Source organism: Asparagus officinalis, chromosome 3 (assembly GCF_001876935.1).
Source record: "Asparagus officinalis chromosome 3, Aspof.V1, whole genome shotgun sequence".
Lineage (NCBI taxonomy): Eukaryota > Viridiplantae > Streptophyta > Magnoliopsida > Asparagales > Asparagaceae > Asparagus > Asparagus officinalis.
In genome coordinates, this window is record NC_033796.1 from 110,689,592 (window position 1) to 110,701,878 (window position 12,287).

General features: G+C 34.4%; 1 protein-coding gene across 1 annotated transcript in view; it reads left to right on the top strand.

The window, feature by feature from the left end:
- LOC109835750 (chaperone protein DnaJ) overlaps positions 7-12,287 on the top strand; it is a 29,536-nt gene continuing 17,255 nt past the window's right edge. The window contains exons 1-2 of the mRNA XM_020403759.1: positions 7-356; positions 5,590-5,658. Of these exons, the coding sequence (XP_020259348.1) occupies positions 75-356; positions 5,590-5,658 (351 nt within the window). The 5' untranslated portion in view covers positions 7-74. The remainder of the gene's footprint in view (positions 357-5,589; positions 5,659-12,287) is intronic.

Below are 12,287 nucleotides of genomic sequence, written 5' to 3' on the forward strand. Positions count from 1 at the left end.
GAATTCGCACGTTTCTCTTCTCCTCTTCCGACCACACATTTCATCAAACGCCTTCTCTGCTCTCTCTCTCATCAATGGCTCTCGCGCTCTCGTCTGTATCCTTCGTCCCCAAACATTCACCCTTTGTAGCGTCCTCCAACCTCCACTCTCGCTCTTCCTCCTTCACCCCTCGCAACCCTCTCTCGATCGACCCATCGATCTCTCTCCGATCCTTCGCAAGGAAGAAGGGCAGGAGGAGGAGAAATGGGAGCTGCTCGGTCTTCTCGGCCTCCGCTGACTACTACTCGACTCTCGGGGTCCCAAAGTCCGCTACCACCAAGGAGATCAAGACTGCTTACAGGAGGTTGGCTCGTCAGGTACTCTCAACTTAAACCCTAATTGTGTTCTTGTTTTTGTTTCGTCGGAAATGATTTAGGCTAGGTTTTTGAAACCCTAAATGATTGCGAGAGTTCGGGAACTCGGGAACACATGTGAGAAAATCTTGATTTGCTTTGAATGAAGAAAATTCCAACCCGGTAAGAGTTGTGTGATGGCTTCAGCCGGGCGGCGAAATGCCAAAGGATGGGAAATGTTCAGACTGGCAAGGAAAACCATGACAGTGGATGACTGTTTTGGGGTTATGGAGGTCTTAAAGGATAGTGTTGCTAGTTACTTTTTTTAAGGTTTTCACCTTTTGAAGCATATCGAGACACGGGAGACTGAAGTGGAAGGCTATTTTGGAACCTAATTAGCTACAAGCATAACAACTGGTAGGACCCGATCTGTGTGTTACATACCCAAATCGAAGGTCCTCAGGTCAGAGACTTTGAAGGATATCGTTTAAGTTGATAGAGACGTGCACGCAAAGGAACTCAAAAGTGTCCGTTTGCAAGTTACGAAATGCATCATAGAATATAGTTGGAGGCTTTTATGTCTCGTCCTGGAAACTCCTAACACTCTTCCTCTGTATGTGGCTTGACCCTCGAGATACATTTGCTCTTATATTGGTTGACCCCATTAGAAAAGAGCTAAGTATTTTTGACACAAATTGTTGAAACATTCATTTAAGGATTATAGTGTTTCAGGACTTTGAAAGCTGCAACCTAGGTTTCTTATTCCATTTACATGTAAAAGATGAAGTACAATGTATTGTTGTTACTATTTATTTTCGATGCTATTCCTAGTTTTAAGTGCACATGATTAGAAAGAGTTGTAATATTTTAATTAATGGAGAAGTTGAAGGGCAAGATTAATGTAGTCAAACCCCAAAAGTTTTTAGGGACACTGTTTTAAATATTGGCCGACATGGCTGAATGTGCTGTTATGATACTTGCTGCGAGACAAATCTTTTACCAATTTTGATAATTTCTTGGCGACATATCTGGATTTTCCCAATATATTAGGGGACATTTCACTGAAACAATCGACCAAAATGTTGTAAACTAGTAATATCAATTTGATCTTTTATTTGTTTCTAGATCAATTGAGGTCCAAAGTCAAACAAATAATTCCTTATATAAATACCCTGAAAGAAGAAAGTAAGTTTCTATGGAGACCAATATTTTGGCAAAAGTTTTGTCGCGCTTTTAGTTTCACACTAGTTTTCTGGAGGTGCACTGTTGCAGCACCACCCTAACCATGCTTCATCATCGAATGTTGCCACACTCGGCAGCCTATTTAACACGAGACTAATCCAGCGACTCGCCATTTTAGCAATTAATTCACTAAAATGATCCGCTAAGGCTACCATTTATTCTACTTATTTTATTATTTAACAAAATGTCAATCTTAAAAGATATTATTTGCGAAAATAAACAAACATTTGCACCCATTTTACCTTCCATGTTCTGTCCTCAAGCTAAACCATCTCACAGCTTGGTACTCATCAAGTACTTGGAAGAAAAGGGAACAAACTAATAATTTTTAAATTTGATTCAACAAATACTGGCAAGGGATTTGGAAATTCAACAGACTTGTGGACGCTTTTAGATGCACAATAAAAAAAACATATGAAATAAGATGATAGTATGACAGTAAGTGATGGATATGAAATAGGAATATAATTGAAAATACACATAGAGGAAAGATAAGAAATTTGAACACCTTAGAGCACAATATGCGGTTTCACTACTGTGCAAGAACTTGTACTCCTATTGTATTCCGGATAGGCAATAAAAGATGAGTGTGACAATCAGTGTTTTAAATATCGGCCGCCATGTCCGACATGGCGGCCGATATTGCGGATTCGGAGCCTAGCCGCCACGAAATTGTTGAATTTAATGCGTATGGCGTTTTTGAGGTCATGTCGGGGACATGTCGGAAAATAGCGGATATATCGGGCGACATTTCGGCCATCAAATATCGGCCAAAATTCAGAAATATCGGTTTCACATTGACATGTTGAAATCATATGATTTGCAATATCTTTCACCTTCTATTTATGTAAAGTTTCACATTGTTTCCCATCCACTACCCATATGGGTGCTTGTTGTAGGTTTTAATTACTTGTTATTGCATGTGTTTTCTTTATAATGGAAGGCTATAAGAACACATGAATTTATTTGTATTAGGTGCACATATACTTCGGTTTTACTAGTTTCTTGTTTGGAGAAATGACAGATATATAATAAAAATCCTGCAATTGTTAGTCGATGCAGTTAAGTAGTTTAGAATAGCAATTACGAGTTTAATTTTCAATTTCAGTAGAATTTTTTTTTTGTTCCTACTAGTATAATGCACGCGCTTTGTATGTGAACATTTTTTTTTGTAATCTTTTTCTTTGAGTGTAAAATTATGAAGTGACTTTTATAATAACATAAATTCTTAAATTGAACAATTAATAAATCTTTACATTAATAAATAAAGTTGTGTATAAAGAATTGTATTAGTAATTTTTATATTCTAGATAATTATTATACTTTAATAAGAATTGTCTAAACATATGCAGTTAAGCTGTTCTAGTGTCTATTGGTTTTCTATGCAAAAGCAAAAACTTGGTGGTTGCTTGTGAAAATAAAGACCTTCTCATATGTACTTTTTCATATGTTTAGACAATATAATTATCAAGTATGTGAAGATTCTATTTATGATATTATATCAACCTATCCGATATGGCAATCCGATATTTTTTTCATGTCCCCCGATATATCCCCGATTTCCGCTATCCGACATGAATTTTGGCCGAGCAACATGAACCCGACATCCGATATTTAAAACCTTGGTGACAATGCGTTAATGTGTACCCGTTGGACTACATCTAGCTATGCTACTTAGCATGACAACATTCAAATGCATAAATAGTAACTACTGCAACTTAAAAGTCATAGCACTACATATTGATACACAAAAGTATGAATGCAAGTTTAACAAGACTAGCACATCAATTTTAAATTCTTTTAAGTTATTTAGAATAAGGCAATGGATATATCTTGCTTAAGGCGGGCAAAAACATAGTTTGATCCTCCCTTTTGGTTATCAGATTGAGAAACTCTTTGGTGGTTGTCATGGCCAAAGGAATCAAACACTTCAAGTAGAAGGAACATCATCACTTAATTCCCCTTTTAATCCAAGTTACCAAAACAATGTTTTAGGTTATTACACATGATGTTATGCATTAGTCCTGTGTTTCTAAATCGAATGATTAATCATGTCGATGAAGCATCTGTTGTCGATCTATGAATGGGACTAGTCTCCATACCTGGTGGTATAAGAAGCCTAACCTTACTCATAGTGTATGATTCACGAATCCTACGAAAATTAGTAGCTCCAGTGTATACCACGCGAACTTGTCGCATCTCAATACAACTTTCCTATGCCATATAGTTGCAAGTTCCCCCTTCTTGCACCATCCACCGATACTACTAATTTATAATATTCCGTATTGATCAATGACAAACGCTAGGTTAAAAAAACTCCATGTGCAATCAAGTAGTGGGTGTAGCACGCAGTTGAGGAAATACATGAGGAGTCATATAAAATCATCAACAAGGTCACATGAAACTGTGAAATGAAGATTTGATTTCTACAAATGTTTAGAGCTGGAATTTGATCCTCGCATATTATTCGCATATAGGTTTTTAGCTCAACTAGTGAAAACAAGATATATGTGACAATATACCTAAAAACTAGTTCAACACTTTCTAATTGGTCATAATTGTGTGGGTAAAGCTTTACATTTATATCTATCTGTATGTAAAAGTTACAGGGTTTTTTTGAAAACAAAAACTGAATTTCTACATGCATGCATGTTTCAACCAAGTATTCAGTTGATTGGGATGGCTTAGTCAATTGGGGTTAAATTCAGTCGATTGCATTTTGCCTCCTGTTTGCAATTTTGGGTTGTCAAAGTCGTCTGAGCTCGACTTGATGACTGATTCCCAGATTTTGGGATTCTTTCCTCCAGCCATCTCTTGGTAATCTGCCAGCTTGTGGATAATCTTCCATGACTGCTCACATTATCCTCCATGTTCTTAGGGTTGTTTTTACACCAAGATCATAGGTTTTAGGTCGTGTGAAAGACATTGTGGATTTCATGCAATCAATAGAAATATTTTTGTCTCGGTATTCGATGATTTTCATCTAACGATGTTTTTAACCATCTATGGTCTAAAGCACATCCAGAGTGTATACCATTTGTCTAGTTCCTTGATTAGGGTTCCTAGCATTATTTTCATCTCTATCTACATATAAGTCAAGATCTCTACAAAACTATGATATTAAAATATTGATAATAGTTCACATGGATTGAAATGTAGATATGGAATTGATTGCAGAGATAATTTCATAGATAATTGGAGACTTTGTACGCACGGCTTTAGGAATCAAAGAAACGATGGCAAGGTAGGGTACTTGCCTGATTGATGCTACTGATAATAAAAGTTGCTGAAGCAAAGAAAATATACTAAATTGTCATATTTTTCTCCATCTCTTTACTTGGTCGGCTAACAGAGGATACATCAAGGGTTTATTTCTGCAACTTAGGGTTTGTAAAGGTATTTAACCTTGTTTTGCTTATTTTGTCAGGTTCGGGTTTTGGTTGCTTTCAGCTTAAACCTGTTTGAGCACTTCTTCATAAAATAATATAATAAGATATCTAATCAATAGTTGCTTTATTGATACTTGATTGAAGGGTACCTAGATAATTTGATGACCTTATTATGCAATCTACTGATGCGTGCACATGCTAACTAGCAAAGGATTAAGTCAAGTTACCTGAAGGATGCCTGCTTTGTTCATTTGTGTTTTGAATGGTTATTGTTACTCATTAATCATCATATATTGAAGGGTACCTGGATAATTTGATGACCTTATTATGCAATCTGTCGATACTTTCTCATGCTAACTTGCAAAGGATTAAGTCAAGTTACCTGAACGATGCCTGTTTTGTTCATCTGTGTTTTGAATGGTTATTGTTACTTATTAATCATCATATATTGGTTGATGTTATCTAATGGAGGTTTAGTCATGCCTTGATTGTAAGGAGATACGCTAGAAGTTCATTGGAGCTAATTTTCTTCAATTGTGGAACCTTCTGCTCAACTATTTTAATTTCTACATTTTTTTCCCTATTGCAATTTCTGCAGTTCCTGACCTTATGTTTTGTTTATCAAGTATCACCCTGATGTCAATAAGCAACCTGGAGCAACTGAAAAGTTTAAGGAGATCAGCACCGCTTATGAGGTACTTTTTTGTTATGTAAATTGTTTACTTAAATATTTGTGTTCAAACTTTTCACTGGTTTTATTTCCATAGACAAAGGTTCAATCATAAGCCAAAGCTTGCATCACAATTTATCTGCATAAGTTAGCAAAAACTATTACGTTTGCAAAACATAATGACATCACACTTGCCAATAAAATATTATATGCTTATTCTTCTTGCTGTTGAAGAATAAGTGTAGTACATAACAAGAAGTCAGTGATAGCGAAGTTCCTATCTTAAGCTTTGTGTTCATCTACATGAATCCTCTCCCTCCATTTAATTTCAATACCTACAATTTTTTGAGAAAAAATTGGGGTCCTGAACTAAAACCCTAGCTTACAAAAAACATCATTAAAGCACATGGTCGTTTACAAAAAAAGGTTTGTACTCCCAACACCAAAAATGCATACACCACAACATATCTTCAGTTACAGACAAATAGCAAAAGTACTGGTCCACCCATATAACAATAAATTTCCAAACTATCAAACTGATCACCACACCATTTGTCTAAAAAACAAACTTATTACAACTTTATACATTTCAAAAGCACTAGCAGCCCTAGACGTATGCCACACCTCCATCAACTTGACCACCAACTCCATCAACCTGAATAGCATAAAAACGTCAAGCAGCAGCTTCAGTCACCTGAGCACTCCTCTATCGTTTACGACATAGCACAAAGTTTCCCTGCATCTAATGGCAAATTCCCTAGCCAAAGGCATACAAAAGCATTAATCTGGCATAAAATCTCCATAACACGTTTTGTTTCCTGTTTAAAGATGCATTTATTTCGTTCATAATGTAAGCACCATGAGGTACCACCATTCACATCCCATTTTAGCTTATCAGATGTAGAAATAAAATTATTCTTCCAAGACGAAATATCTGATCTTTAATCATCTCAAACCCATGTAGAAGCAGCTTCAAAATTGTAATTTTCTCCCTATTATTATTGTAAATTAAGGTATCGTCTCCATATTGCAGATATAATACCTTCTTCTCACTAGATTCAGGGCCTAGACCTTGCACTAGGCCATTTCTCTCAACTAAAGCTAATAGTTGTGTAAACACATCTGCAGCTAAAACAAAAAGTAAAGGGGATAGGAGATCTCCCAGTCTAACTCCCCTCTTAGAATAAATCCAATTATCACGAACTCTGTTTAGTTATATTGCGGAGTTCCTGCCATGCAAATAGAGATTAACTCAACTCTACCATTTCTCTCCAAAACGTTTAGCCTCTAAAACAACGAAAATATAACTCCAGTCCAACATATCATAGGTCTTAGCATAATCAAGTTTTAACAGAATACCACCCCCTCTTTTTATATTGGAAACAATCATTAATAATTTCTTGGGCAATGACAATGCTATTAACCAACAATCTAACCTTTATTAAACCTATTTAAATGTGATCAGTCAGAAACTCAATCTTACAGTTTAAACTATTAGTGATGACTTTTGTGATAATTTTGTAAACCACATTAAGTAAACTAATGGGTCTATCGTTTCCTGCGTTAATAACCTCCACTTTCTTAGGAATTAGCCCAATAAAAGCATCGTTGAATCTATCCATGTCTAACCTTCCCTCATAAAACTCAAACACTCCCACAAAATCATCTTTAATGATGTCCCAAATTTTTTGAAAAAAGATGGTCGAAAGACTATCAGGTCCAGTATCCCAAAATTTTTGAAAAAAGATGGTTGAAAGACTATCAGGTCCAGTAACTTTATCCCCATTTGTACTGAAAATAGCCTTTTTTATTTCACACAGAAAAATGACTGTCAATCTCCTTAGCTCCCCAATCATTCTTCGGATTAACTTTCTGCCAATCAGCCACACACATCTTGTCTTCTTTCAAATCATTTTTTTTAATAAAACACCTCATCTATAACTTTTTCGGAAGTCACTTTTATACCATTTTCTAGCACACAAGCAAGCATGTTACTTCTCCTTTTACTAGTTGCGACACTGAAAAAATCTACTGTTATTATCTCTTTCTTTGAGCCAATGTATTTTAGATATCTATTTTCACACAATCTCTTCTTAGGTTGGAATAGAAGATAATTGATCATTCAAAACTTACCTATTATCCCTCTCTTTGATTGTTAAATATGTCTCTTCTTCCAGAATATCAATTTGCAAGATATCACTTAAAATATCTTTTTTTTTGTTTGTCTAATACTATAAAACTGATTCCTAGCCCACACCTTCAACTTTTTCCCAATAAGCCTTAGTTTTTCTATAAAATTTCCAACAGCTGTATTCCATTATGATTGAAAAAATTTCTTCAAATCCTCAGATTGTAACCAGACTTTCTCAAATCTAAAAGTTTTCTTACTAAACACTGTAACTGCTTAGCTCACAAGAACATGATCAGAAATCATACTAGTATGTCGGTAATAATAGGACGTGGGGCTTGAGAACATCTCTGTAGTTTTAGACTTCAAATATTATTATAGGCTAGAATATAAGCGCATATAAATACGCGTGATATGAAATTTTTTTATAAATTTTATGCCTTTTATGGAAGTGTATTAAATACAATGATATTATCGAACTTTGAATCATTTATGACTTCATATTCTTAAATTGAAAAGCAATAGCTTATTGCACTATTTTTTCTAAGAAAGATAAGAACAATACTTATTAAATTTTCTTGAATAATTTGTTTTTGTCAAAATTAGATAACGTAATTGTATGAATTCAGCATTTGAAAGAAATCTAATTAAAAAGTGTTTCTCATGTAAATTAATTTTTCTTAGAGTTTATAGGAAAAATACAGATAAATATTAAAATAATACTGTGATATAATCAATCCCAGTAGGGTGAAGCTATTATTTCATCTGAGGAAAGAAAACAATTTTAATTGATTTAAGTGTCTAATTTGAAAGGCCTTTAATAATTTTGGTTAAATTTGTAAATAACAAAACGTGAAGGTATAATTATCAATTTCGCAAAAACTTGGGGACTTGTATACAAAGACTTTAGTTTTTATTATTTAAAAATTGAAAACTCTTTTCCTCACGTCTCGATAGTATACCTGAGATTTTTGATGTCTGTGGGGGGCTATCTTTACCATAAAATCCTTTAGTGGGAAATTACATTTATACCCTTAAGATTATAATTAGAATAGAGGACATTGCCAGTATGTGTTAAATTGTTGGTTGTCACCATCCTTTAGTTTAATAAATCTCGAAACATTTATTTTATGTACTTTGATAATGATGAGCTCTTATTCAAAGACTCAAAGTGAGTCCCATCGACTTCAAAGGCGTGACTGCAAGTCCTTATCAACTCGTAATTTATCAAATTTGAAGAAGTCCCTCGCAAATTGTAAATTCTATATTTAGTGCATGATGAATAAGTCCATATATTTTTGGAGTCTTGTTTGCTTATGGGTTTCAGATGCATGATCTGAGGTCTTTATCAACTCTTAAAACATAAAAAAGTTCAACACAGTCGTATGTATACTGTGATCAATGAAACAACAGCCACAAGAATAAAGCTTAGTAAGAATATGCAGATGAAGATTTAAATCCAAACATGCATGTAAAGAACTTATTACTTCACTGAGACGCCTTCTATGTCGACTATGATTAATTTGGTATAATGAGATTTGCTCAATTTTGGTCCTTCGACAAATGTATCTCTTTTCTTTGGAAATTTGCTAAATTAAAGGAGAAATTTCAATAAGAAGACTTTTTAACTAATATGCTATGAAATTTCTAAATTAAAAGATACGTATAGATTTTCAAAAATTCCATGACAAGATTATATTGAAAATTTTAAACATGTACATTTTCATGCCTTAATTATTTTTAATGAAAAATGGAACAAAATGTTATATAATGACTCAATTGGAACATGTAATAAAAAGAACCTGTTCTACAAATTATAAAAGATTACGAAATCATACATGGAAGGAATGACTGATTTCCAATATATCAACTGATTAATTATTAAGCATGGAAGGAATCATATATATACACGTTAAATAAGTGGACAAACATTTATTTCCTTTGTAAATGATCAAAGGTGTACATAGCCTTATACAAGTTGGGATGTATTCAAGCTGAAAATTATTTAGAAAGTAGGGGTGGAAAACAATCGAATCAGAGCGAACACTAGTGAACTTGAATTCTAATTCGAGTCGAATATCACAATGATATTGATATTCGAATTCGTATATATATGGAATATTCGCTGAATGTTCATGAATATTTGGTAGCTCACATGGTTGGGGGATTTAGCTCTCATATAGCGGGTCCTGTGTTTGAACCTTAGGACTGCCACCTTTTTTTTCACTTTCTTATTCTTTTTGAGATTTTTTCATATACACCCAAGAGTTGTATGTATTTGTAAATATGCCCTCTAAAGCATCATTTTTGTTAATGCCTTTTTCATTTAAGCTTATGCCTCAACTTAAACTAATTAATTTTTTTAGAAAATGTCTAATTTACCATTTAATAAATATATAATATAAATGAATATTTAATGATCAAACTAATCGAATACACATTTGGTTAAACTAGTAACTAGTATAATGCACGTGCTTTGCACGTAAATGTACATGTTTTAATTTTAAATTTTTTATTAAATAATAAAATTATGCATTAATAAATAAAATTGTATAGTAAGATGGACAAATTTTTAAAATCAACCGTTTTTTAACATTAATAGGCAAAATCAACCGTTCCCAAAAAAAAAGGCAAAATCAACCTGCACGGGACTAGTAGTCCCGTGCAGTTTCTATCTCTCTCCTCACCGCCTGCCTCATCTCTCTCTTCCTCACTCACCTGCCCCCCTCTCTCTCCTCACTCACCTGCCCCCACTCCTCCCGCAAGCGCCCCTCTCCTCCCTCGTCCTTATCTGCTCCTACTGTCATTATCATAAGCCGCGGCCTCTCCGACCTCGTCTAGCACCCACCTGCCACTCCTCCGCTCCCCTTCCTCCTTGACTTTCGACTCCGTGGCTGGCCTCATTCCACTACCCCTCCCTTCGCCTCCAGCCGTTCTACCCGCCGTGCCCTCGTCTACCACAACCGTTGCTTCCACAGGCTTGCTGATCCCTTCCGTCGCCCCTCGATGCCCTCGCATCCCTCTCCAATCCTATCAGCTCCCTCCGACAAGCTTCTCGTCGTCTCTTCCGCCCTCCATGCCGTCTCTCGCGATGACCACGACATCCTCACCTCCTCCGTGGAGAGCGAGCCAGGGGCAAGGGGTCGCCGTTGTCGGCCGCGGTTCTAGTGGCTACAGGCTGGAGGTCCAACCAGAGGAGCATTTTCGACGTGTTGAAGGAGGCAGGGGCAGATGTGATGCGCCTGTAGAATGTGAAGACGGAGGAGGAGAGGGGATGAGGCTGCTGTCGGACTGACGGAGGGGCTGAGGATGAGGTTTTGCCGAACAGCGAAGAGCTGGGCGCGGAGTATGGGAGCGCCGACAACAAAATCAACCAAAAAGGTCGGAGTATGGGAACGCCGACAGCAAAATCGACCAAAAAGGTCGATTTTACTCATTTTTATGGGAGAATGTTGATTTTGCTAATTAATTATTGGAAAGAGTTATTTTTTAAATTTTGTCCTAATAAGATTGCTTAAAAAGAAATGAATGAATGAATTATTATTGTGTAGTTATTGTAGTTAAATATTTTTCTTATAATGATCGCGCAACGTTAACCTTTTTTTAAATAAGTTCCAAAATCTAAAATTGTTCTTAAATAAAACTATCAGTTCTATAAGTTCTTTTAAATATGACCCTCAAACTTGAAAGTTGTTAATTTAACTCTAAATTAACAGAGCTGCATTAATATTTCTAGCTTTTTCCTAATGTTCCCTAGATAGTTATACTTGATGCCTGCAATATATTTCAATCGTTACTCCTCATTATACTTATTTAATAAGGTAAATTACACTAAACCCTTGTGAAATTTTGGCCAATATAAAGTTTCAAAATTAGAGTAAACCCATAATGACTTTTCTATTTGAAGAAGACCCCTAATAACTTTCCCCTAATAACTTTCTGATTTTTACAGATAACCCTATAAATTAGAGCCAGAAAATAGCATAAAAAGGAAATTTGAAAGTTATTTGGGTTTTGGTGTAATTATACTTCTTGGTTCAAGTAATACTCTTAAAATAGTTATACTATCTATATGCTATAAAATATTTATCTAATTTAATTTTTTAATTATTCTCTTAAATAATTTAGTACTATAAATATTTTATAAATTTTTACTCTACTATTGTTAATAATTAATAGTATTATTATTTATATTAAATAACTTTTTTAAAAGGCTAGTTTTCAATCATTACCAACTATAGATTATTCAGTATCATGTAACAATCTTTGAGAAAACACTCTAAAATAATATTAAATTATTTATTTAATAATATATTACTAAATAAATAGTGTAATTCATAATTTATGTGATATTATTTAACAATTACATTATTTATGTGATTCAAAATTTATTCTATTTATTTTACTGCTCATTGAATTATAATATAATTCTTAATAGTATTTAGTAACATATTATTTTATTTATACTATTATTTTATTTTTTTATTATAATTAATAAATAATTATTATAATAATTTAATTGGTTA